General features: G+C 44.1%; 1 protein-coding gene across 1 annotated transcript in view; it reads left to right on the top strand.

Annotated features, from left to right (window-relative positions):
• Positions 1-27,523, top strand: part of LOC102568094 (aryl hydrocarbon receptor) — a 94,328-nt gene continuing 66,805 nt past the window's right edge. The window contains exons 1-2 of the mRNA XM_006261671.4: positions 1-157; positions 2,141-2,328. Of these exons, the coding sequence (XP_006261733.4) occupies positions 117-157; positions 2,141-2,328 (229 nt within the window). The 5' untranslated portion in view covers positions 1-116. The remainder of the gene's footprint in view (positions 158-2,140; positions 2,329-27,523) is intronic.

Here is a 27,523-nt window from a genome sequence, read left to right as displayed (position 1 = left end):
CTGCCTGCCTGCGACCCGCCGCCGCCGCCGCTGCACGGGGCGAGGATGCGGGCCCGCGGCGGCCCGCGCGGGGCCCGCTGAGCACCGCCCCCCCGGGTGCCCATGAGCCGGGGAAGATGTACGCGGGGAGGAAGCGGAGGAAGCCGGTGCAGAGGACGTGAGTGCGGGACCTCGGCAGCTCCCGGCCTGGGTCTGCCGCTGGGGGGAAAGTTTTTCAGAGCCACTCCATCTCAGGGGAAACTCCTCCGCCTGCTCTCGCCTGCCCTAGTTTGAGCTGCTGGCCGGCACCGATTCGCTGTGCCCGGGGCAGTGATGCAGCCCGGCAAGCGCCCTGCAAGGGCTCCTCGGAAAGCGCTGCCGAGTCGTGCAGGCTCGGGGGAGCGGGCTCCTGCTCTTCAGGAGCGCCGGAGGTTTCCATGTGGGTTTCAGGCTCCCAAACCTGGGGCCTGCCAGTGTCAGGAGGTTGGGAGAGAACTGATATCGGCACCGATAGATTTAGGGCAGGACGGGGAGTTTCTGTGGCTCCCCTGCTTTACCTGTGGCAGGTTCGGGCGCTAGGTCTGTGGTTGACTACAGACTTACCTAGGCTTTGAATCAGCGGTTCCCAATGCGGTGCCCATGGGCGCCATGCCCCCCGCCCAAGGTTTATTCAGGTGGGATTGATCTAAATACTTTAATATTTGTTGATCTAAATACTTTAATATTCATATTGGTGCCTGCTGTTTTATCTTTTAAATTTGAATGTGCCCTTGGGCACACCAGTGTTGGGAACCCCTGGCTGAGATTGTATGGGCTGGTTTGCATGGGGGTGATCCTGCCTCCAGAGGGGGTTGGACTAGATCAGTGGTTCTCAACCTTTTTTGTATCAGGATCCATCAGCGGCCAGTCCTGACCCAGTGCCCCTCACTCCCAACCTGCTGTCCCCAGCCCCAAGCCCAGTGTGTGGGCAAGGGCTGGGTGTGTGTGTGTGGGGGGGGGGGCTTAGGCAGCCCCTTGCAGGGCTGGAAGTCTGCCAGCCGGCCAAGGAAAAGCCACAATTCCCCATGTTTTTCTCCTTTAAATGAGGATCCATTTTTAAAGTTTGTTCATGACCTTTTCATATATTCTTGCAACCCACTTTTGGGTCATGACCCACGGGTTGAGAAACACTGGACTAGATGACCTCGCACAGTCCCTTCCAGTCTGACTTTTCTGCAATTCTATGATTCAGGTTTTGTACTTTCTGCTCTTTTAAAAAGTATGTGCAGAATGAAAAAAAAAAAAATATATATATTTGTGGCCTTTTCGTGTTCAGTAAATTGTTCCTCTTTTTTCTTCTTGCACCTGGTTACTAAAACAGTAGGTGAACTTAAAGGATGCGTTATTATGTAACATCACCTAATTCATTCAATCAAACACATTTTATCTAAATTGTTACCTCAGTCATGTCCATTCTTGATGGTTGTGATGTGTAGTGAACTTCCCCGTTAAACTGTGGTCTAAAACTATTTAAGTGACATAAAGTTTGATATCTTCTACGGAAACTGTTAATAGTCATGGTGGTGATGGAGGAACTTCCATAACTAAGTTATTGAGACTACTACTGTCATGTTCCCATCCTTTATTCTTTGCAGTCACAGTGATAGGCTAAAATGGATGGGATGAGATTCAAAATAAAAAGAATTTCTCAAGTATGTTTAATAGGGCAAGAAGAAAGGCACTCTAGCTAAGTGAATTAATATGTTTCCTTCCAAAAGTTGTTTCTGATTTCAGGAGTGAATGAAAGGCTGAAAGTGTAAGCTGGGAGGGCTGGAAAATCTTGGTGCAGTAAGTCAGTGACAGTTGATTCTGAAGAGAAGTTGCACTTTGTTCTTATTCTGGAGAGATGGGGATAATTGTAAGTACTTTTGGGTAGGACTTCTCTCAGTGTGGATTTGCATTTACAGTCCAACACTGATTAATTCGTACAACTGAATATGAGGCTGAATGAATAGATTCATACTATGATAAGAATTGAGGACTGGAGGATTCCTGTTGGGACATAAGATGTACCTTATTTTTGTTCTGTGTAGGAAATCACCATGCGCTCTTTAGAGGGTCAGTTTTCCCCTGGGCATAGATATGTGCAAGGTGCATCAGTTTTTGTTCCTCCTGCCTACAGGGTGAAGCCGCCGCCTCTGGAAGGTGTGAAGTCAAACCCTTCCAAGCGTCACAGGGACAGGCTGAACTCAGAGCTGGAGCGGCTGGCCAGCTTGTTGCCTTTCCCTGATGAAGTCATCTCAAGCCTGGATAAACTGTCCATCCTGCGCCTCAGTGTCAGCTACCTCAGGACCAAGAACTTCTTCAATAGTAAGAGAGAGCTATGGGGGAGAACAGGATGGTTCTCTTCAATTAAATATACACCATATTCCCTGCCACACTGTGTCAAACAAGAGCTTCCTATATGGAAATCCCACCTCCCATATTGACTAGTGGGCAATATTGTTGCTTAAGGAATGGCCACTGTTGCTAAAGTGTTTTGCTTGCTTCCCATGTGCAGACTTTAAAGTGGATTTAACAATGGGTGTAGTGTAACATTTTGCCAGGACGTGGAGCTTCCATTTCATGATTGTGTTAAAAGAATCCATTGAAATAAGAATGTGTGGGAACTAAAAAGACAAGAAGCGTGATTTCCTAAACCACTTGAAATAGAAGCACTGTTTCATGTTTATCTACTGGCACTTTTTCTGAATTGACAGAGAACCTAGAATAGGATTTGGTAGCTGCCCACAGGTATATAATGGGTGTGCATCAGGAGCTAGGAGAACATCTGTCCACCAGGGCCCCCCAAGGGAAGACAAGGTCTAATGGTCACAAACTCCAGAAAGACCGTTTTAGACTGGACATAAGAAAAAACTTCTTTACTGTCTGTGTCTCCAGACCCTGGAATAGATGCCCCCCAGAAGTAGTGCAAAACACCTACTCTGGATGCTTTCAAGAAACACTTGGATGCTTATCTTGCTGGGATCCTTTGACCCCAGCCATAGGCAGAGGGAGAACATTTTTTTTGGGGGGGGGGGGGGGGCTGAGTGCATGCACGCGCATTTGCACACGTCCCTCCCCCCACCCCCGTGGGAAAGTCTGCAGGAGAAGGGGCAGGGAGGAGGGGGAAGGACTGTGGGAGGGGGGAAGGGAATAGGGCTGGGGTTGGGCCAGGGTTCGGAGCCGGGCCAGGGTTCGGATCCAAACCAGGCCCAGGACTGGGATTGGGGCTGGGGCTGGGGCCCGTTGTACCTGTCCCTTTCCCCATGCCCGGGGTCATTGTCCAGCTCTGGCACTCCCTGTGCCAATGAATTCGCCACCCCCCAGCCCCGACATGGCCGTGGGTACCTCTCTGCACTGGCCCTGGCCCCACACCACCCTGCCCCACACTGGGGGTGGGGGGAGAGGGGCAGAGCTGGGGGCCAGAGCAGAGTGAGCCTCTGCTGCACTGCCAGGCCGAAGGGGATGGAGCCCCCAGGACGCCAGCATTCACCTTGCCTCAAGTTGGAAGAGTCTGGGGCAGCCCTGGCCCCAGCCCGCAATGACAGCTTGCCCTGCCCCATGCAGATCTAGGGGCACACGCCCCCCCCATGCTTCCTGGGGTGCGCATAGCAGCAGGAGCCGCACCCTCCCAGACTAGCTGGGGGCAGGGGGCTAGACCCGATGATCTTGTGAGGTCCCTTTCAACCCTATTGTCTATGAAATCTATGAAACCTTATAGGACCAGAAAGCCTAATAGGTCTTTTTCATCTCTGTGTTCTGTTTTGTATTCTGCCTTTTATTTCAAACTTGACTTGGAATATTTAAATAGCAAATCCATTAGGTCCAGTAGCAGATGATGCTTAGTCTTGCTTGATTTAGTCTAGGTTAACATTTCTGGTTTCTAAGGATGGTGCTAATTCCCTTGGTGTACAGTGACATCCACTTGCCATTTGTTTGTACATCAAAGTCCAAACAAATGGCAAACAAGCCTGCCACAGAAGTCGGCAGACTGGGTTTTTTCCTCTTCCTCTCACTTTTCTGTACTGATTTTAGCTTGTTGAGCAGGAGAGCTCTCGGGAATAGACTAGGTTTCTATTTAGAATATTTGCACTACAGCTTGAGTAGTGAGAGCTGTTTTGAAGCTTTACTAACAGGATAATTCATTCTGAGCAATGGTACTGAATATTGCATCTGCTTTGATAGTCTGCTCATTGTCAGTCAGTCTTACCTGAGCTCTTGATCAAAAGGTGTTTTGCTATTGATATGACTTGAATAAAAAAAATTAGATTTGAGGTTTCATTTGATTCCCCCCCGCCCCCCACCCCCCCCCAAATTTTATTCTTTCACTGACCAACTTTATTTTGGAGACTGCACATAATTTAGCTTTCTGTGTGAATTGTTTTAAATTAACACGGGATACTCTTTTAGCTTTTAGATATTAAGTTCAAGATACGTTACATGATTGCACCAAAAGCATAGCCTCGTTCTCTTTTGTTTTAACAATACCCCAGTTTCCTTCATGTTAGTTGGCAAAAATTGTTCAGGTAGATTAAATATGCTACACAATAACTGGCTCTTCCATTAGTAAAACAACTAATAGTTATGTTAAAGCAAAAACGAGGAAAAGTATATATCATATATGTTTTTCCCTACAGCAGATTTTTAAGGTTCTTTTTTTATCCCCCAACTCTTGTCATTCTGGTGTTCCAAGCTGAAAATAAAGTTCCAGTGTTTTTGCGATGTGATCTATTCATTTGTCATGTTTCCACAAAGGGAAGATGCATGATTGTTTGGAGTTAGGGGGCTCTTTAAAGATAAAGTTGATTTTGTTTGTGGGTTCCAATGAACTAGAAAATTGAAGTTTGGGCTGAGCCTTTGGCAGTTAGATTTGTGTACCTAGTAATACATCATCTAGCATAGTTTTGGTTTGATGGTTTCAGAATGAAACCAACTTCTGTTTTTCTTTATCATTTAAATAAAGAAGTGTTTTTATTTGTTCAGCTTTAAAATAAATACTAAATATTTGACAGTTAAAATAAGCAGCTGATAGTTATTATGCATTTCAGGACCTTTACAATATACTAAAGAATTATTCTCCTGTGCTTTTGTGATCATAATAGATGATAATGCAGGATTGGATTTATATTTAGATAGCCTTTTGCTAGACTTTTCTGTTTCAAACATTATCCGATTGGAAACTATACATTTGACTTCAGCACAGAATCATTTGAAAGACATTTTATTTTGCTTCTATATTGGTTATTTGTTTAATGTTTTATTTTTAAATTCCTCTTGAATGTGATCTAGAGCTAGTAAGAATAGTAAAAAAGGAAGAAAAGTTAAGGTTATTGGAAAACAAGTTATTTTACTTGGTAATCTCAAATCAATTTACATCCAGTTACTATTTCTTATTTTACTTCATATTCAGTTTTCACTGTTAAGTAAGTGCCATAGGCGTGCCTTCATTGTATCAAACCTGCCAAATGTAACGTTTCTAACAGCAGCACTATAGAAGACATTCAGGTCCTTAAGTGTTTTTCCACCTCTTAAGAATCTTCTGATTCATTAAGATAATGGCAATAGGTGAAGGGAAATGAGAGTTGGTTTGGTTATGTTTTTCAAAGGGTTTCAGATTGCAAAAAAATGTTTGTTTTGACAGTGAGTTGATGTTGTCGTCTGTTGAAACTCAGTGGTGCAATGCGGGCATTGGGTTCTCCTGAAGCATTAATAATTTAAAAATCACAGCTTAAAGAATTTATAAAATGGAGGAATGGAAACGATTCCTTAAAACTGAAGCTTTAAAATGGCTGGTCTTGTCACAAAGAATCAAAACGGAAATTAAGACACATAGACACTCATTGTTGTTTTCTAAGGAAATTCTGCCAAGATGCTGGATAAACCAAATTTGGAAAAAGAAAACGATGATGCCCCACATAAGGGGGACAGTGTGCCTTCTGAACAGGTGTTATAGGCAACTGGAAACATACCATAACTCTCTCTTAAATATAATGGAATATAAAAATTACATGACTCCTAGTTATAGGTACATTGGCCCCTTCACAAATAAAGAAACCTTAAAATACCTTGGTTAGGACAGCTTGCTAGATTTTGTATGTGTGTTCACATACTAGAGTTTGACTTGTTTTTAGATTGCCAACTTTCTTAACTTAGGCTTAAAATAATGTGCTATTTTGGAAAAAATGTTGGGTTTGTTGGAGCACACCTCAGTCCAGTAAGGACAGCTGCTTAGCTGTTAGAAGCATCTTTGTTTAAACGAATGGCTCTGATTTATTTCCAAGCAAAAAGGCCCCATTCTTTCTGATAAAAATGATACCACAAATTGAGATATGTTTCTTAGCTGGTAAAATAGGTTGTATTAAAGAATTTATCTTTAAAGTGATATTTATCTTTGGGCAATGCTGCACCCAGTGACTTTTAAGCAACCTGAAGTATCCACATTTAAAGGGAGTTTTTCAGTGTTTATTTCATTATACCTAATAAGATTTATCCTAACTCTTGCATTGCTTATTTATGAAGACTCCTCTAGATTGCCCTATTTTTGTGCCCTTTGTGAAAGATGTATTGAGGATATCTCGTTCAGTGAAACCTTTTCTAGAGCCTCTCTTTCACTATCACAGATGCTCTCTTGGCCTTCTGCTAACTGTAAAAATCCAACAGTATTACTTCACTTTTATTAGGCTAGATCATTGGTTTTGGCAACCTCTTAAGGCTCTGGGCTGGACTGACCCAGGTTGGGTCACAGGTAGGTGAGGGGCAGGTGCTAGGACCCAGTTGCCGCTGCTACTTTTCTCCATGGTAGCATGGGAAAGTGACTGTTGCTGCAGCCCCATGTCTGTGAGCTGGATCAAATGGCTCTCTGAGCTGGATTCAACCTGCAGGCCATAGGCTGCTGATTCCTAGGCTAGATTGTGTATGCCAGAAATGCTAAATCATGTAAGCAATAAGATTTCTGTTGAAGACTATGTCATCAGTTTAATCTCTCTATAACTCTTTTCCTTGAGATCTAGTTTTCAACTTTGGATTCACTCCTTGCCTACTGAAAACAACAGTTTTTATGCAGATACATTTTGTAGATTTAGAGGGGGATGGAGACAGCAGAAAAAATGCTGTCTGGTTGGAAAGAGAATTGTGTTTTAAAAGAACTTTCATTCTGTTTATAATGAGGAACCTGCCTTGGCTTTCCTCTTTCAGTAATTTTCAAGGCTTCTATAAGGCCAAGCTTGCCTGGCTGGATACCATGTGATCTCTGATCCAGTCCAGGGAAGGCAATGGAAGGACTGTCAGCAGGATCTAGTTTAGGGTGGGGCAGGCAAAATATGGCCTGGGGGCTGCATCTGGCCCACCAGGCAATTCCATTTGGCCTGCAGGGCCCTTCTGTAAACCCCCTGGAAGGAGATGGGGTGGGGGCGGGCAGTTGCAACCAGAGGCACGTCTTCTGCAGGGATGTGCTGGCTTGCAAAGGGGCAGCCCAGGGCCAGGATTTGCAGGGGGCTTATGGTGGGACCCCATGGGCTAGATGGAAGTGCCTGGTGGGCTAGAAAAGCCTGGCCTGACGCACCCCCAAACCTGAGCCAGGAGGTGCTGAAGATGAGAAGCCTCTGCCTGGTAGAGGCTTTTGCTGGTGACCCTGTAGCTGTTTCCAGCTTCCCTGCCTGTGAGAGTGAGAATCCAGGTGAGGGCTCCACTGGGCCAGGGTCAGGGTCTCCTGCTGGGGCGCAGGGAGCCATGTATTATTGGCCTGGGCAGGGCTGGCCCCGCACGATGCTACCATTTAGCAGCAGAAGTCAAATCTTTTTAAGTCCTTAGTCCAATTGAAGTTTAACTTGAAGATCTTGTGAAATGGCCCTGTATTTTTTGTGTTGGAAATAGTTTTGCTTTTCTCAGTAATGCTCTGTTAAGTGCTCTGTTTCCTTTTGTAGTGCTCTGTTAAGCTTCAGAATCCACACCAGGGATAGGGGTTAACAGAGGTGAAATGATATTTCTGGAGTAACCAATATTTTGTTTGGTAGGCTGCCCTTGACTGAAACAAGTTAATTTCATCCAATTTTTTAAAATGCATCTTGGAATTAATTTTCTTTGAAATTCTATATGAGATTTAAAGTATGATTTTAGCTATTGGGCTGTTGCAAGTGTAGTAAGAAATCATATCAGGAAAATGTAAGTGATTTTTTTTTTTCCCCCCCATGAGACCTAACCAGTCCATGATAAAACTGCTGCAAGTTGGATAACATTCTGTAGAATTAGAAAAGGGCTGTGTAAATTGCTATCTTTACTGGAGAAGAATAAGAAATGTGGCAGTCCCTTGGCTGACAATGCTCATTTGTTAGTTGGAATAAGTTTCCCTTCATCAGCTATTGGGAGAGTAAAGAAGGGGATGTGTTGGAATAAATTAGGATGCCACTTGAAGGAAAAACAATTCTGTAGGAGGTAAATTGGTATTGGTCAATTCAAGTCATTTTAATTGTTGTGATTTACAGTAGGTCAGGCTGTTCCCCAAGGTCTTAAATGATTGTATGTCAGGTGACGCTTCCTATATTTGGTATTTCTTCTGACTCTATTGAAAATTGATTTTTCTTTTTGTTTTGTTTTAAAATACCATAGTTTACGACTTCCTAGGTAAATAGCACTTAGGGATAAGGTGGGTGGGTGGGTTTGGGTCACTCTGGAATTTGGGTTCTGTAATATACGGTTTTTTTTGTTTGTTTTTTCAAAATGTATCACCACTGCTTATAGCTGCTGATATGCAGTGTTTAGTATGACTTGATTAAGTTTTGTCACTAACAGTTTCAAGTAGTGATGGTTTTCAAGTGTTTCTGAATATCATACAAATATGTCAATATATAGTCATCTGGAAATGTCTGTAAACATTTAGTTTCAATTTATATTTGCTGCTAAATTCTATCATGATGTCAGTGAAAGGTGACTTAGCTAAGAATTTATTTATGAGTTGTTATAACTTTCTTCAGGGAGTCTTTCTAGCCTTCTAAACATGCTTAATCACACGGTTGTGTGTCTACCTTGCTTTTAATAGTGGAGTTGAAAAAGTGGGGGGTTCTAGTATGGGAGCCAGAAAGGAAATTACAACCTGACACTCCTTGTATTCAGTTGTGAAAATTGCTATGTGAAACTTGTTGGGAGTGTAACTAATTTCAGATCATTGATGGAATTACTCGCACTCCACAGAACAGATTTGGGTGAGGAATTGATCAAACCTGGAGTCTTATGTTGTCCTCAATGGGAATGTTGTTACTGACTCCAGTATGGAACAAGTTAGTACCATAGCTGATGATGTATTTTTTTACATGCACATTTATTGCTGTAAAGGATTTTCCATAAGCCTTAATACTTGGACTTTATATTGATTCAGGGCAAAATCTTCAGGATTGATTTTTAAATAAATGTTGTCCATTCTTATGCAGCTCCCTTCTATTCCATGTTTTTAAAGTTCTCTCTCTTGGAGAAGAACATTGAGCGACCTTTCACCCTGAACAAGTATTAATTTGGCATCAAACTTTGGAAACTTATTCTTCTATGATCAATGCAGTGGGCACAGGTTTTTGTTGTTTTCCAACATCTTGTGCGTGTCTACATGTGTATTTACGCTGGCTTAAATTTACTGCACAGTAAGTAACATGCACTAAGCGGGAATAGGTCAGCATCTACATGTGCAGGCATTAAAGCACATTAATGCTGTGTGTGGACTGACTTGGGACTAAAGTTAGTCCCAAATCAATTCACAGACACACTGTTACTGTGCAGTAACTAAACAGGCTTAAATCAAATTATGCCCAAGTAAGCGTAAGTCACCATACTTACTGTGCAGTACGGGCATGCACGTATAGATGTATGCCTGTACCAAGCAGTAATTTTGGTTACTGTGCAGTAAATGCACTCATGTAGATACACCCCCTGTGTAACTACAGTTATATTATAGTTATGGGAAGTAAATTCTAAATGCTGCCTGTGGGTACTATGGTGATATAAATAATAATTATTAATACGTTGTACCAGGCTACTTTTTGATGTGGTTGTTCTTATGCCTTCTTCAAAACAGTACACCTGACTTGATAGTGGATCTAGTTTAGCTCAGGGATTGAATGACAAGCCAGATTTGTGGTATATTTTCCCAGCTATTACCTGAAATGTAGGTACTTTCCTGCTGATTGCCAGTGTTTTGACAGATTGTCAAAGAGTATTTTCCTGAGGGAAATCTATAGAGGAATAATCTGGAGAATCAGGGTTTGGTAAATTAAACCTGATGGAGAGCCCAGTTTTGTACTGGGACAGCAGGGAGGTCTTAGTGTGGTGGGCATCTGAGGTGCCAGGCAGTCTGTGCAATAATTGGCAAACTCAGGCCAGAGCTTTTTCAGAGCTGTTGGACAAGCTTTTGGCCCTCAAGTACCCTTTAAACCTAAGAAAGAGGATGATCTGGGACAAGACTCCATATAAATGCAGGCTTCAGCCCATCTTTACCATAGTTATCTGTTTGTATGTTTCTCAGATTTTTATCCTTGAGTTGTTTTTTATGCTTTTATAGACCATATTTCTTCAGGGGCATTCTGCCCAGAATGATGGGACACTGCTCCCAGGTGGGGCCTTTAGGCACCATCACCCTCTATATTATTAGCTGTGAGCATTTCCCTCCAAGTCAGAACTCCAATATGAAACTATCCTCAAAGCCATCCAAGAGGTGCCTCTGGCATCTTTGTCCCTAGGCTTTCCCAAGTCACTCAAGAGATGGGAGCTGTAACTCCTCTGGTGAACCTTTGTTCTCACTTATTTTTAAATACCCTCCTTAAAGCCAGTGGGATATAGGTAAGTGATATTTGGCACGGTGGCCTCCAGTTGAGGGGTAGGAAGTGGTGCTGTCGGCACCAGAATACCTCTGTATTTGGGGGTAGGGAACTGATTCCTTAGAAATGGAGGGCAGTAAGTAGGGAGGCATGGGCTTAGTGGGGCTGTTTATGCTTGCTAATCTTTTTATTTGAGATAAAATAGGGCTTAGTTTTTTTAGTGAAAGGATTGGCTAATGGTTCAAGTTTTTAAAACTGGGTTAAAATGTGAATCTTATTCCGTATTAGTGCTCACCTCCAGACTGGAATTCAGATATAAAGGCTGAGAGCTTTTAAGCTGAATCAAAATGAAAGAGAAATTCTACATCAGTAGCAGAATATATTTATTTTGCTGCTCTGTTGTTGCAGGGGTCCTGCAGACTGTGTACTAAATTAAAGCTGAATAACACCATCATCCCAGGAAAGCCTCACATCATAGAGATCCATAGAGATTTCAGACCAGAAAGTGAAAGATGGCACAAAGAGCCTTGTGGTAGCCCCCTGTCAGCTCCTTGTGGACAGAGTAATTGCCTGCTTTTGGGCAAAGGCAAAAATAGGATGGGAAAAATTAAATTCCTTGGAAGCACATGGAAATTCAGGGTAGGTGTCATCAGGAGAGAAGGTACGAATGGTACAGTGCAGTGGAACAGAACTGACTAGTAAAAGTTAGTGCAAAGCTATCTCAATAGAACTGATACAGAAAACAAAATGACTCTGGATGTGGGACTAAATATGTAAACCTCTCAGTAGAGCAAGCAACAGCTTTCAAAACAAAAGCTTTTGTTTATCTGTCCAATGTAGCATAAAACAAATACCAAAGTTGAAGATATAACTCCATCTCCACTTATCAGTATAGGAACATATGCAGCAACTAGCAAGCGTTAGTAAGTAGGCAGATGCCACCAAAATGCTGAATTTGCAGCACCAGCCAATTTAATGGATCCTGCTAACTACTTTCAAAGAGGGCTGGAAGATTTTATCAGTCACTTATAAATTGGAGGGAAAAAGGAATTGACTCTCTCCTCTCATCTATTCTATATCTATAGCAACACCTTGATGAGACCTATGCTGACCAACACCCAGACCTCAAAGAGGATAAGACCTGATCTAGTCTGAGGGCATGAAAACAGTTTTGCTGACTTTTGTGTCATATCTACTTGCTGCTCTTAGAGTAGCCTGGAAGGAAGGAGCAGGATGATGTGGGGGTATGGTGTTTCTTGGCTAATCAAAATCCTGGTTATGGATGGAATTTGATTGTTGCAGTCTTTTTACAGGTAAAGTCCCACTGTTTTGTCACTGATGTTTATTTTGTGGTGGCTCTCGAACTTTTTAGACTCATAGATTTCATAGATGTTAGGGCTGGAAGGGACCTCAAAGATCATCAAGTCCAGCTCTCTGCCCCAGGAGCAGGAAGTCAGCTAGGGTCAAAGGATCCCGGCAAGATAAGCATCCAAGCGTTTCTTAAATGAGTCCAGAGTAGGTGCCTGCACCACTTCTGGAGAGAGTCTATTCCAGGTCTTGGGGGCTCGGACAGTAACTTTTTTTTTTTATGTCCAGCCTAAAACAGTTTTGGAGGAGTTTATGCCTGTTGGTCCTTGTTTTTCCTTGGGGTGCTCTGGTGAACAGACATTCTCCCAGATCGTGATGCACACCCCTAATGTTCTTATAAGCAGCTACCAGGTTCCCCCTCAGCCTGTGCTTTTCCAGACTGAGTCATCCCATGGCTCTCAGCCTCTCTTCCTAAGGCCTATTCTCTTGTCCTCTGATCATATGCATGGCTCTCCTCTGGACTCTCTCAAGCTTCTTGACATCCTTCTTGAATTGTGGAGCCCAGAATTAAATGCAGTACTCCAGCTGTGGCCTCACCGAAGCCGAGTACAGCAGGAGGATGACATCCTGAGATTTACTTGAGAAGCATCTATGGATGCAAGCCAGAGTTTTGTTTGCTTTACCAGCTGTGACATCGTTTCGGTGGCTTATGTTCATCCTGTGGTCAATCATGACCCCCAAGTCTCTTTCAGCAGTGTTGCTAGCAAGCGTAGCATTGCTGAGCATATAAGTATGCCACAGGTTTTTTTTCCCCCGCGGTGGAGTACCTTACATTTATTAGTATTGAAAGTCATCAGATTTGTATCCACCTACTTACTAAGTTCATCCAAGTCAGCCTGGATCAGTAGCCTGTCCTCAGGTGTGGATGCTGCGCCCCAAAGTTTAGTGTCATCGGTGAACTTGGCCAGTGTGCTTCTGACACCAGTGTCCACATTGTTGATAAAGCTGTTAAAGAGAACCGGTCCAAGGGCAGGGCCTTGGGGGATACCACTGGTCACAGAACGCCATAATGATTTGCTGCCATCGACCACTACTCTCCGAGTCTGACCTCGGAGCCAATTCCCCAGCCATCAGACTGTGGTGAAGCAGAGGCCACAGTTGGCCAATTTTTCCATGAGGAGGTCATGGGACACTAGATCAAAGGCTTTTTTTAAAGTCCAGATATATGATGTCAATCTCTTCTCCCTTGTCCAGGTGATATGTCACCTGGTCATAGAAGAAGATGAGATTGGTCAGGCAAGACCTACCCGCAACAAACCCATGCTGGCTGTCCCTCAGGATGTTGCCCTCAGCCAGCTTACCCAGAAGGGTTTCCTTGATAATTTTCTCCAGAATCTTACCGGGGATTGAGGTCAAGCTGATTGGCCTGTAATTCCCTGGATTTACTTTCCACTCTTTCTTGAAGATGGGTACCACATTGGCCTTCTTCCAGTCTTCAGGTATTTCACCTGAGTGCCTTGAGTTTTCAAATATTTTTGCCAATGGTAGGGCTATGACACCTGCCAATTCCTTGAGTACTCTAGGGTGTAATCTGTCAGGACCAGCTGACTTGAAGGTGTCCAGCCTCTCAAGGTGATCCTTTACTAGATCAGCACTGATTCTGGGTATAAATACGCCCTCACCATGGCCATCTCACGTCTTGCTAGGCAGGGCAGTCCCATTGGACTGATGAATGACTGACGCAACGTACCTGTTAAGCAGATTGGCCTTTTCCTGGGTGTTGGTTATTGGCTGTTCCATTTGGTTCAGCAGGGGTCCAATGGGACCAGGTTATGAAATGCCTGGACACAGGGGGAGGGGTGGATGTTGTATACTTAGACTTCAGGAAGGCCTTCGATACGGTATCCCACCCCATACTGGTGAACAAGTTAAGAGGCTGTGACTTGGATAACTACACAGTCCGGTGGGTGGCGAATTGGCTGGAGGGTCGCACCCAGAGAGTCGTGGTGGATGGGTTGGTTTCAACCTGGCAGGGTGTGGGCAGTGGGGTCCTGCAGGGCTTGGTCCTTGGACCGATACTCTTTAATGTCTTCATCAGTGACTTGGATGAGGGAGTGAAATGTACTCTGTCCAAGTTTGCAGATGACACAAAGCTATGGGGAGAAGTGGACACGCTGGAGGGCAGGGAACAGCTGCAAGCAGACCTGGACAGGTTAGACAAGTGGGCAGAAAACAACAGAATGCAGTTCAACAAGGAGAAATGCAAAGTGCTGCACCTAGGGAGGAAAAATGTCCAGCACACCTACAGCCTAGGGAATGACCTGCTGGGTGGCACGGAAGTGGAAAGGGATCTTGGAGTCCTAGTGGACTCCAAGATGAACATGAGTCGGCAGTGTGAGGAAGCCATCAGAAAAGCCAATGGCACTTTATCGTGCGTCAGCAGATGCATGACGAATAGGTCCAAGGAGGTGATACTTCCCCTCTATCGGGCGCTGGTCAGACCGCGGTTGGAGTACTGCGTGCAATTCTGGGCGCCGCACTTCAAGAGGGATGCGGATAACCTGGAGAGGGTCCAGAGAAGGGCCACTCGTATGGTTAAGGGCCTGCAGACCAAGCCCTACGAGGAGAGACTAGAGAACCTGGACCTTTTCAGCCTCCGCAAGAGAAGGTTGAGAGGCGACCTTGTGGCTGCCTATAAGTTCATCACGGGGGCACAGAAGGGAATTGGTGAGTATTTATTCACCAAGGCGCCCCCGGGGGTTACAAGAAATAATGGCCACAAGCTAGCAGAGAGCAGATTTAGACTGGACATTAGGAAGAACTTCTTCACAGTTCGAGTGGCCAAGGTCTGGAACGGGCTCCCAAGGGAGGTGGTGCTCTCCCCTACCCTGGGGGTCTTCAAGAGGAGGTTAGATAACCATCTAGCTGGGGTCATCTAGACCCAGCGCTCTTTCCTGCCTATGCAGGGGGTCGGACTCGATGATCTATTGAGGTCCCTTCCGGCCCTAACATCTATGAATCTATGAATGTTACCCTTGCTTTTCTTCTGACTCCTGACATATCTGAAAAAGGACTTTTTGTTATCCTTGATATGTAAAACCAGATGGAGCTCAGTTGCAGCCTTGGTTTTCCTGATCTGGACCAGTGCTGAGTAATCCTCCTTAGTGGTAATTCCAGCCTTCCATCCTTTATAAGTCTCTCTTGAGGTGTAGGAGATCCTCAAGTTCCCTGCTGAGCCAAGGGGATTGCTGTGCCCTTTTGCTACCCTCCCTCCGAGATGTGATGTCCATCCCTGGTGCTGTCAGGATCGCTCCCTTGAGGAGCAACCACTCCTCTTGGACTGCTCTTCCTGTCGAGTTGTGGTCCAAAATCAGTTCGATCTATTTCTTTGGGTTTCGCACAGCAGAGTGCAAAGTGAAGCTTGTCTTAAATCTATCACAAATGTCGCTTTCCAACTTGCTTGGAGTAGATATCAGAATAGATGCTACAGTGGTGTGTGCTGTGGCCTGCAAGCTCTTGCACTTTGCAGTTTGGGGTGATGAAACCATGGTTTGGCATAGTCAAAGGGGAGGAAGGGAGAGAGGAAGGGGGAAAAGGACCATCACCTTAAGAAAGGGTGTAATGAATCAGAAACAGACAGAACCAACATCTAACACAGTTGCTAGCTGGTTTTTTTATCATAGTCATGGATTTTAGAAATGATCCGTGGAGCTTCACTTTTGGTCATTATGCAAGGCTGTAGGACAAATCTGTTTTTTTTGGGTTATTTTTTTTTATTACAGATCTGGCTTTGTTAGGTGGCCAGGTGGCAGACCTTTGGCTTACAAGTGATGGGTAGGCAAATGCTGCTTCATGCTTCTTGCTGAAATGTTGTCCTTGGCCAGCATACTCATTTTTCCTAAGGCAGCACTGTGTGTGAGGTGCGACAGAAGCACATTGTTCCACCTGAGATTCTTCCTATCCCACAAAGGAAATCGGAAAGGAAAGAGGTTTCTAGTAGTATTATCTTTGCTCTATTTTTTCCATCATCAGTTGCACCCTAGCTTATCTGGTTCATATCCTGGACCTGGGCCCCCAATTTAACACTATGCTAGATCCAGGAGATCAAGAGCAGGTGGATATTGTCCACCCATGAAACTGTCAGTTGTTGATTGAAGCAGTAGGTGACTCATTTAGTTGTCATTCCACTCTCCACCTATGATTCCTCAGCTAGATAGTCTTTTTTCACGCTCCCTTCACCCAGCTTCTCCTTCTCTAACCTTATTGTCCGAATCCAAAAGGCTTGCAGACCAGGCCAACTCTCAAGCAGCTACTCCTGGAGATAATGTAACTGCTGTCCCATTTGCTTTTCAATCCCCCAGCTAGAGGAGACAGAGAGGAGCCAACTGTGGCCACCTGGAAGATGACTGTCCCAGAAAGGGGCATTGGGGCAACCCAAGCACGTGCACACAGCTTTTGTTTTAGATTGTGACATCTGCCTGTCCTAAGCCTTAGACATGCACGAGACCATTCATTTCCTCTTGCAATAAAGAAACTTTGAAATTTCCACAACGTTCAGTATAAGGCTCTTCGCAGCCAAAGATTCTATAGGAAAGAAGGTGGAAGTGATGTTCAAGAGTGAATTCCCTGAATGGCAGCTCTTTTTCAGATGCATCTCTCAGTGGGTGCCTACTTGGGAACATTCAGGCCAAGTCCAAAGGAAACAAGCCCTTGGTTTGGCAGAATTCAAAAACACCAGCATGCTGCATGGAGCTGGTAGCATAATACCTCTCTCTGTACCTGCCCCAGGAGGTAAATACCTGTGGCTTGCCTGTAAAAACACATTTTTAAGTAGCTGCTACTGAGAGGCTGGCTGGATTCCAAAGTCCTGCTGGTTTGCAACATCATTGCATCAACTGAGCCCCCGCCCGCCCTCCCCTTTCTCTGAGTTTTCACAACAATAAACTCGTTTATTTTGGCTGGATGTTGGCTCTCCTCTCCCACCCTATCCCCCACTTTCTCTCTGTGTGTGGAAAATTAGCTGAAGCATTAGAGGGAGACTGAACAAGTAGTGGGCCCGTTGTGTGAGTAGAATGGAGAGAGGGAACCGCTGCGCCAAGTAAGTTTATAAGACGTAATTGGCTTGCCCATTTCTCTTAAATAAACTTTAGATACAGCTGCTGAGTGAGCTGGTGAAAAGGGCTCAGGGAGTCCAAGTTGGTTCTTTTGCCTGTTTCGCTTTTCTAGCAGTGAAGGGTCATGCACTGTCCTGTTCGCCTTCCAGCAGGAAGAACACATAATGGAGCAATGTGTAAAATCTATAAAACTGTTTAAATAAGGCTTCCCATTTGACAAACATGCTAATTTTCAAAAGGGTTCTTTGTGTAGAGTCCTCCTGAATTTCAGATTTGCTTGCATCAGGTTCAGTAGATGCTGAATGCCCTGGACATGAAATAATTTGAGATTAAAGCAATTTAAAACAAAAGTTGAGCCCTGGTGCTGCTCTTCTTGAAGTTCCTGTACTTCTAGTTCCTCCAGTCCCATGAACTCAGAGTGGTGCTGATATAAAGATTTTTTGGTCTGTCCCCGAACTTGACAGGTCATCAATCAGCTGACACTGTAATTGGACCAGGCAGCTTGGGAACTGGTATCTGATTAGCAGAGAGCGCAGAACAGGCACTCTTGAAAAGGGATGTTGCTATCTTTCTCAGCAAAATAGTCTCACACCTTGCTGTCTCTTTCTCTCTTTAGACAGGTGCAGCCTGGTTTGCAACAAGGTGAGGGAAAACTTTTAAATAAAGCAAAATCCTTTCTGCTTGCTGGAAAAGCTGCTAACCCCTGAAATGGTTTCAGCAATAAACCTCAGTGGGGAAGCAGAAATACAAGTAGGCTTGAAAGGCTGCCAAGGTAACTTCTTAGCAGGAATGAGATGGGGCGGGAGATTCTTTAGGGTCAACTTTTCATCCCCAGCCCCATCACAAGGTTTCTCAGTTGATCTGCTTGAGAACCCTGTATTGACCTAGATCCCAGCATCACCACCTTGATGTGGAATCCAGGATAGCAAATGGAAGGGCTGCTAAAGGCTGTTTTTACTTAAGGATTGTAGCTGAATTGCAGTCTCCCACCACCAAATATTTGCATATTTGAAGTATCAAAGTAAAAGACAAGCAAGTTCCTGATTCTCTCCCCTTTTAACCTAAGGGAAAAGCATAAAAATGGATATGTGTGTGTGTTAAGGCCTGATCTAGTTTCCAATGAAATGGCACAGGATTAGACCCTGTATAATTTTAACCTACATCCCTCTCTATCCAGCCTTGCTTTTCAAAAGAAGAACCCCAAGAAGTCCAAGTCTCTGGAAAATCTCTCTCTCTTCAAATAACCATTTGCTACTTTAACACTTCTCCAGCTCTGCTCCATGTTCCTTCCAGTGCCCAGGGATCCAACTTAGCTTTCTGCATTTCCACCATCTCCCACCTGTGACCTTTGCATCTTTGTCCCTTGGTGACACCTGTACAATTTCATGGTTTTCACTGGGGCTGTGTGCATGCAGGCTTGGGTAGAATTTGGTCCCATTGACTTGAATATGTGTTGTCCTTTTAAAGAGTGTGGAGTTCAGTATTAAACCATCATTGCATAACTTGAGGAACAGCTTATAAGAAGAGACAGGCATTTGACAACAAAAGGGAGTTGAATCCCATTGGTCTGTTATGGTGTCATGATGCACATGGCCTATGGAAGGTGACTGGGGAGGAAGTTTCTTTGGGTTTTTTCCAAGAGTTGTTCCCTATGTTGGTTCAATGGAGGAGATGTAGATTTCCCACCTTGACTAAGCTAGGGTGTCTGGTTGGTAGGCTCAGAACTTGGGATAAAGAGCCAACCTCTAGCTAAAAGTCAGTGCAAGGATGTAAATGAGACCAGTGTCAGGCATAACCCCTTGGAGCAAGCTGCTGCTAATCAGAGGAAATGGCTCCTCAAGCTTTGTTGTGGGCTACCGTAGCTATAGCAGGGCAGGTAATGCAGGTGGCACAGCATTCCAGATGAATGCATATCTGCCCTGCAAGCTACTGCGCATCTGTGTGACTTCTCTGGCGTTCTGGAGGACCTTGACGTTGATGGCCAGCAAGGCTGTCGCTCCTTACTTTCCACAATGGGGAAAGTCGTATCTCTCATTCAGTACCATGACTTCAGTCTCATTGCATTTCCAGGGTATTTTTTCTCTCCTTGCTGCTCTCCTGTGGGAGGCATGTTGATCTCATCCACAACCTTCTCTTTGTGGTAAAGAATTTGACCTCAAAGACTGACGTTCCTCTTTTTCCTCCCCTTCCTACATGCAAGTCATGCTCAGCTAGAACGCTCTGACTAACCTTTGTTACCGTTGGTCATTGCCTGCACTGGTCACACTGTCCGTGACCTGACCGACAGAGCAGTTCTCTGGTGCTTCAGAGTTACCTAGCCACTAGCCTTCTTTGCCTACCAGCAAATGAAAAGCTAAATGTTTATCTGTGTTTTGCCAGCTTAGATCCTCCTTTTAATAATGTCAGTCCTGTTTTCAAGCTGCCTAGTGCTGAAGTGTTGAGTTCTGTACAGTTATAAGTCCAAATGAGTGCTGACAGATTAGTCTTACTGTGCATGGCATACAGTTCACCATGTAATCCTTTCCCATTCTTTCACTTGACACCACACGCCCTCTGCACAGCAGGCTCAGTAAACTTTGCTTGTTTATGGCAGGACTGCAGTCTCTTCTGCCTCTTCCCCCTTCCCCCCCAGCCAAGTATTTCGTCTTCTAAGATTCATTTGTGGGAGCCTCTAAGCCTGTTGTATTTATTTGTTTTTAAGTAGTAAGTTTGCTTTTTTTCACCCATATAGTTTGATAAACTACATGTATATTCTACGACCCATATTGCAGTCAAATAAATTACTTGTGGATGTCCTTTGATTGTGAAGCATGTATGTTACTTGGCACCCTTCAATCACTAATTGGGCAAATTAATTGATGGGCCTTGTCTTCAGTATTGTTCAGGTTTCAGTGAAATACCTTATGAAATTCACTCATATGAATATGCTTTCAGAGCACTTTGGAAGAGTTGTCTGTAACTTGTACCAGTTATTTGCAATATAGTCATTTAATGATAAATCCTGTTATTCTGATGGTGGGTGGAATAGACTTTTATTATGCCCACTGCCAATTAGACTATGCAGAAAGGAGACTGGGATAGATGATCACATCTTAAAACACTTGCGCTGTATCCTGTTCCAGGTTAGTAAAGCACTTACACATATGCTTAATACTCATTGAAAGTTAAATCAGGGTCTTGACTCTTATTCAAGCAATCTTACATCAAAATCTATAGGAGTAGCCTGGAGAGAGGTCAGATTGGTCCCTCCTGCAGTAACACCTCCAGCCAGGGATCATGAGGAAGTAAAATCTACCTGTTTTTTCTTGTCGTATTTCCCTTTATTGCTCTGTTGTCAAGTATTTGCCTTTCATAGGGTCTCTTTCTAGAGTAGGTTTGTACACCACTGACTTTGCTTCCATTGACTGGCCTACTTCCTTTGGATCTAGCTTCCTGTAAGACATTATCCCTTAATGGCAAAATTACCAAGTAAGGAAGCTAGGTTGAAATTAAACCAGTTGCCTACAGGAACAGAAAGGGATGCCTTCCAGTCATTGTTGCCACCTGTTGCTCAATAGTCAGAGTGGGTTTTTTTTAAAGTAGATGTGTTTAGAAAGTGGGAATCCTGCAAATAATTATTTAAAGCATAATGAATTCATCCTTTTCATAAGACATGTCAAAGCTCTAAATTTACAGTAGGTAGGAGTTTATTTATTTTTTCATATGGGTGCAGTTCTTCATATAACCAGAAAACTTCCCAGATACATCTGACTGATGTATTAGTTCCCATTACTTCTGTTGTTCCCAAACTGAATATTTAAGAGTAAATTAAGTGGTATACACAATTTTTCAAACTAACCAGGCAGCATTTCATTATTACTGTAGCTGCTATAGAAGAGCAACAAGAAAGATTTAACTTTGTTGGACAATAAACACAATTCAGTTTAAATGCAAACATCTAACAACAAGACTTTAAAAAATGCCCAGCCTCCACTTACGTACCAAATTAGTGACTGGACCCCCTCACTTCACTCCCATCCCCCCAAACTGAAAAAGAGCTAAGTAAATTTGGTGATGTTCTTCTGGAAATTTGGCTGTGGGAATTTCAAGGGGAGCTGCTGGAAACTCAGAAGTACAAATGAATCCTTTGAGCACTTCTATTGAATAACTTGGTGTTTGGAAAAGACATTCTGCTATGAGTTTGACTTCATAAACATCTGTGTCTCTAAATAAGTCTTGTTCGGTCTGTCCTCATATAGCAACAAGATCGTGTTCAATTTATACTGCATATTGTTTTGAATGATATGGAGTATATTACAATATGCAAAGTTTGATGCCTATTTCTGGGCAGGATAGTCCCATGAAAATAACTTACTTCCTAGGAAGCAAAACTATTAGTGTTTCACACATTTTAAAAATAAATATCACAAGGGTTTTATTCTCCTTAAATGTACTTATAATCTCTCACATGGGATCTCTGGGATTATTTTTCACCATGTAGCCCAATTACTATGTTTAATTTCTTAAAACTTGGGTAAAAATATGAGCAGTCATCAATGAGATGGGAAGGACATTTTTTTTTTTTCTCCTTTCCTAATTTAAAAAAAAAAAAAAATCACACTTCTGGAAAAGAAAGTTAAGGATTCCCAGCATATAGCATTAAAATGAAGCAAGCAAGGAATGATTTTTTTTTTTTTTTAAAGTGCTCCTTTGGCGCTGTCACTGCCTGTGCGGGAGGGCATGGGAACAGACATGTGCCCCCGGATCTGTGTAGGGAGGGCTGGCCTGGGAGGCTAGCCCCAGCTGCTCGTGTCTGGGCTGTGCTTCACGGGGCAGGTGGAGCCAGGGCTGCGCTCCGGGCAGCTAGCCCCAGCCACAGCCCATAGTGCAGCCCTGGCTCTGCCCGCCCTGTGGAGTGCAGTGGAGCAGGGGTTATGGGGAGGCTGCAGCCACCCTAAAATTCCCCATAACCCCTGCCACTGGCCCCGCCCTGATCCAGGTGCACGCATCCTCCTGCTGCTGCTCACCCAGCTGAGACGCAGTGGGGTGAAGCCACGGCTTGTTCAGGAGGCATGGGGTGGCTGGTGCAGCTTTTGCCACTGCACACTGCTTGTCCAAGGCAGCGCAGCGGCACCATCATGCGCCTCCCCACCCCGGCTGGGTGAGCAGTGGGAGGGCATAGCCCCGCTCCCAGTGCCTTCTGCCACCTGTCTGGAGTGCAGCCCACCCCATGCAGATCTGGGGGCACACGCCCACTCCCATGCTCTCCCGGACCAGCAGCAAGAGCCGCCACAGGAGCCACTGGAAGAGCAGCTCCCAGACCAGTGGTGCACAGCAGTGCGCAGTGGCAGGAGCCCCCCTCCCCGACTCCCACACCTCCCCACCCTGGCTGGGTAGCTTGTCCCAGCCCCAATCCCTCCCTTACTGTGGAGGCCTTGATCTGTCCCCCCCCTCTCCTCTCCCCCCCACGCCCCTTCCCTCCCACCTCTGTCCACCACAACAGACTTACCAGCTGGAGGAAGCTGTGTCTAGCATGGTCAAGGGCTGCTGCCTGATTAGTCTATGGTTGAATCTCTGAACTGGATCTGAAGCAAACACTTGCTGCTTTGCACAGGCCTACCAAATAGTATTTTCAGGCAGTAATTTTATTGCCTGGTATTTAAAGTGCCTTGAATATACTGGGTTGTGCTCCATTTAGTCTATGCAGAGAGACTTGCTAAAATTATGCTGCCTCTATTCTTTTATTGTTATTATGTTACATATAACTACATTTTCAAATTTTGAAACATGACATATGGGAACACTGGTATCAGCTGAGTGTGTATTTTTCTGCTGAAGCATCCCTTGATTCTCAGAGGCTGTCCATATCCTATAATAGAGAAAATACTTCACTTTACTACATACTTGAAAACGGGGATGACTACCAATTTTGGAACTCCAAAGCTTGAAAGTTTTTAAGATTACAGAGCACCCCTGCAGTCTCTGATCAGGCATATGTGAGGTTCATCTCATGTCACTTATATAATGTAAAACCAGTCCTGTAATTGGATGTTTATGTGGACAGTGCATGGGAATCAAAAGGAATTCTGGCCCAATGCCTTCCTATTTTGAATGCTAATAAGTTTTTCAGTAACAATCTATTAGGAAAATAGATAAAAATTGGAGAGGATTTTTTTTTTAATTATTACAAAGAATTCTCTTTTGCTTGACTGTTATTAACATTAGAAAGTATTTATTAATTGATGGCTGGAATCTGTAACATTACTGTGGATCTTTAGATCATAGAAATTAGAAATTAAGGGTTGGAAGGGACCTTGAAAGTTCATTGAGTCCAACCTCCCTGCTTTGGGTAGGAATACTGCTGAAATCAAATTATCCTAGCAAGGTCTGTCCAGTCTCCTCTTGAAGACCTCCAAGGTTGGGGATTGTACCACCTCCTTGGGAAGTCTGTTTCAGATTCTGGTCACCCTTACCATAAAGAAGTTCTTCCTTACATCCAACCTGAAGCCATCCTCTAATAATTTATAGCTATTGCTCCTTGTCTTCCCCTGAGGCACCCTAGTGAACAGTTTTTCTCCCAGCTCCTGATATTCACCCCTTACATACTTATAGACGGCTACCAAGTCCCTCCCCTTAGTCTTCTTTTCCCCAGGCTGAACAGTCCCAGGTCCATTAGTCTTTCCTCATAAAGATTGTCCTCCAGGCCCTTAATGATTTTTGTGGCCTTTCTCTCGACCCTTTCAAGATTCTCTGTCTTTTTTGAAGTGCGGTGCCCAGAACTGGACACAGTACTCCAGCTGGGGTCTCACCAGTGCCAAGTAGAGAGGAAGTATCACTTCCTTAGTCCTGCTCACAACACATTGGCTAATGCATCCCAGCACGCTATTAGTTCTGACTACGGAATTGCACTGGCAGCTTGTGTTCATCCTGTGATCAGCCATAACCCTGAAGTCCCTTTCAGCCCTCTTGCTGGCCAGGACATCTCCTCCTAACCTATATTCATGTCACTGGTTACTTCTCCGCAGCTGAAGCACTCTGCATTTATCCTTATTGAACTGCATCCGATTCCAGTCTGCCCACCTTTCCAGCTTGTCTGGGTCTGCTTGGATCCACATCCTTATTCCCTAGTGTGACTGGTTTTCCCCATAACTTAGTATCATATGCAAACTTGGCCAGTGTGCTTTTCACATCCTCATCTAAATAATTGATAAAGATGTTGAACAACATGGGGCCAGGAACCAAACCCTGCAGGACACCACTGGCCACCAACCTCCAAGACAATACAGACCCATCCACTAACACTCTTTGGGTTCAACCCCTTAGCCAGTTCCCAAACCACCTGACTGTGGACTCTGGCAGCCCACAATCTCCTAGTTTTTTTTTTATAAGAGCATCATGGGAGACCATATTGAAGGCTTTTTTGAAATCCAAGTATATGACATCAGCTGCATCTCCCACATTTAAGCAGTCCATTATTTGATCATAGAAAGAGACGAGGTCAGTCAGGCATGACTTGCCTCTGCTAGTCTCTCACAAATGGACTTCTTGATATTTTTTTCCAAAACTTTACCTGGTATCAAGGTCAAACTATTCCCTGGATATTCCTTCCTCCCCTTCTTAAAGATTGGCACCATGTTGGCCTTTCCCAGTCTTCCAGGAACCGTCCCAAGCACGATGAGTCTTCAAATACCTTCTCCAGTGGTTCTGCAATGACTCCAGCCAATTCCCTCGGCACTCTTGGGTGTAGTCCATCCGGTCCTGCTGACTTGAAGACGTTCAGCTGCTTTAAGTGCTTCCTTACTAGTTTGACACTGACCATTGTTTGGCAATGTCCCTCCCCCCAATCCATCCAGTATCCAACCAGGTGGGCAACCACCATTTGCATGCAGGAACACTGATGCAAAGTATTCATTAAAGAGTTCAGCTTTCTCCTGACTCTTATCAGCTGTCCCATCCCATTCTTCAAGGGCCCCCATGTTTTCCTTGATCTTCCTCCTGCTCCCTATATACCTAAAGAAGGACTTCTTATTGTTCTTGATTTTGGTTGCCAACCTGATCTTGGTTGCTGCTCTTGCCTTCCTTATCCTTTCCCTACAAATACGAGCTATATTTGTGTATTCCTCCTTGGTGACTACCCCTTGTTTCCACTGTCTGGAAACCTCCTTTTTCTTTTTTAAGCATTCCTTGACTCCTCTGGTAAACTAAGAGGGCTTCCCAGCCCTTTTACCAACTTTTCTGCATACAGGAATGACCTTTTGTGTGCTTTGAGGGTTGCCCCTTTAAGGAATGAACTCCCTTCCCCTCCAGTTCCTCTTCCCATAGGGTCTCTCCCACTGTTTTCCTAAGCTCATTGAAGTCAGCCTTCCTGAAGTCAAGCACCTCTGCCCTGCTGGGTGATTTTCTGTCCCAGTGACAGATAGTGATTTCTGTTATCACATGATCACTATCTCCCAGATTACCTGCAAACCTCTGATGTCCTACCACGTTGTCCACTTTGGGTAGAACCAAATCCAACAAAGCCTTCCCCCGGTCAGTCTGTTCACCTCCTATACTAAATAACGTTCCTCCACACAGGTCAAAAACCTACGTGACCAGTCAGATCTGGCCGAGTGCTCCTCTCAGTACATGTTAGGGTGATTGAGGCTACCCATGACAACCGACACCATTGAATGTTCATTCTCCATCAGTTCTCTGGAAAATTTCAGATCCAGCTCCTCCTGGTATGGCAGCCTGTAATAGGTGCCTACCGTTAAGTCCCCTTTTCTTCGTCCCACCTGTATCTTCACCCACAGGATGTTGAGTTGACCTCTCAAACCAGTTTGGGGCTTCCAGAAGTCATACTACCCCTTTATGGAGATGGCTAGAGTGAAGAGTAATACTTCAAACTCCTAGTGGTCTACTGAGGGAGTATTGTTTTGGCTAGCCATACATTCATATACTTCAACTGAATTCAACATTTAATTTTAATTCACTGCTGTAACGGCAAAACAGTAGTGTTGTCAGTTTGGTTCTGCGTTGGCTTCAATGGACATACTCATGCTTCAGGTCAGAAATGTACTTAAGGCTGTAAAGGAAATAAGGCAGAAGGCAAAGGGTTTGTCATTTTGAGGTAACTTATACTACTGTGGTTACACCAGTACAACTCCCTGTGTAAAGAATCATAAATGGTATAGTGTCTACACGGAAAAACTTAATTGGCAGAGTTATATCAGTATATTTCACATGTAGCAAAATGTTTGGTTTTGCAAAATCTAAAACCAATTAGCCACCTTTGAAGTTTTGAGGGGTCAGGTACATCAGAGTTGCAGTTAATTTTTAACAACTTGCAACTTTTTATTTTTAAACTTAATGAGCTTTTTGAACAGAGTCCGGGAGATGGAGAACTCATTTCTTGGTATGTTAAAACTCGAAGCTATGAAAAGCTGGGAGCTCAAAGTAATTTAGGAGCCTGACCTCCTTGTATTTCATATGAAATTTTGGTTTCTAGGGATCAAACTTGAAAAAGTATTTACACACCTAAAAAGTATTTAGATGTTGTCTATGGTATTTTTAGAAGTGACCAGTAATCAGTATTGTCATTAGGGTTATGTATATAACTCGCTGCTTGGCTTCCCAGCCAAACTAAAAGTGCTTAAAGAAATATTGTTTCAGAATGACCCCGAAAGAGTTTCAGTTTTCTCATTTGAAACAAAAAAAGAACAAATTTATTGTGGAGGAACCCAGACATTGTATTTGAACCAAAACAAAATAGCTAGAATTCTTGAATCCTGGAATCCCTGGCTTGGAGCAATCAGTCTGCCAGGTGGGGCTGTCCCAAAGAGGCTGACCTTGGAAACCTTCCAGGCAGACTGCCCCACATCTGGGAAACTAAACTGAACATCCCTGACCTGATCTAGCGATTGTGCATCAGAAGGAGCATTTTTATCTGCACATAAATTGTGTGCAACTGCAAGATATGGGAGCCCTTTCTCTGTCTCCTTTATAACTATACATCCCTGTTTCCCCTTTCACGCTAAGGGGATTTACCTTTGGTGCTCCAGTGTAGTGTTGTCAAACGCAATGAAATGGTTCTTTTAACTATATATAAGCCATTTACCTATAAGGAGGCACCATAGACTGCAAAAGGATTGTGGGGGTAGGGAAATGTGAAAATGCATGGATAAGGATCTGAAATCTGGGTGGCTTTCCCACCTTGGACCTTTTGATCCATTCTGATTGCTTGGATGTTTTCACAGAAGTATCATCAGGTGGAAGTTTTGATTAAACATAGTATTTTGAATTAACAAATAATTTTGTATTTATGTTCATCCCCATGTCCTCCCTATT

Source organism: Alligator mississippiensis, chromosome 4 (genome assembly GCF_030867095.1).
Source record: "Alligator mississippiensis isolate rAllMis1 chromosome 4, rAllMis1, whole genome shotgun sequence".
In the NCBI taxonomy this organism is placed as follows: Eukaryota; Metazoa; Chordata; order Crocodylia; family Alligatoridae; genus Alligator; species Alligator mississippiensis.
This window is presented reverse-complemented; position numbering and strand designations above follow the sequence as displayed.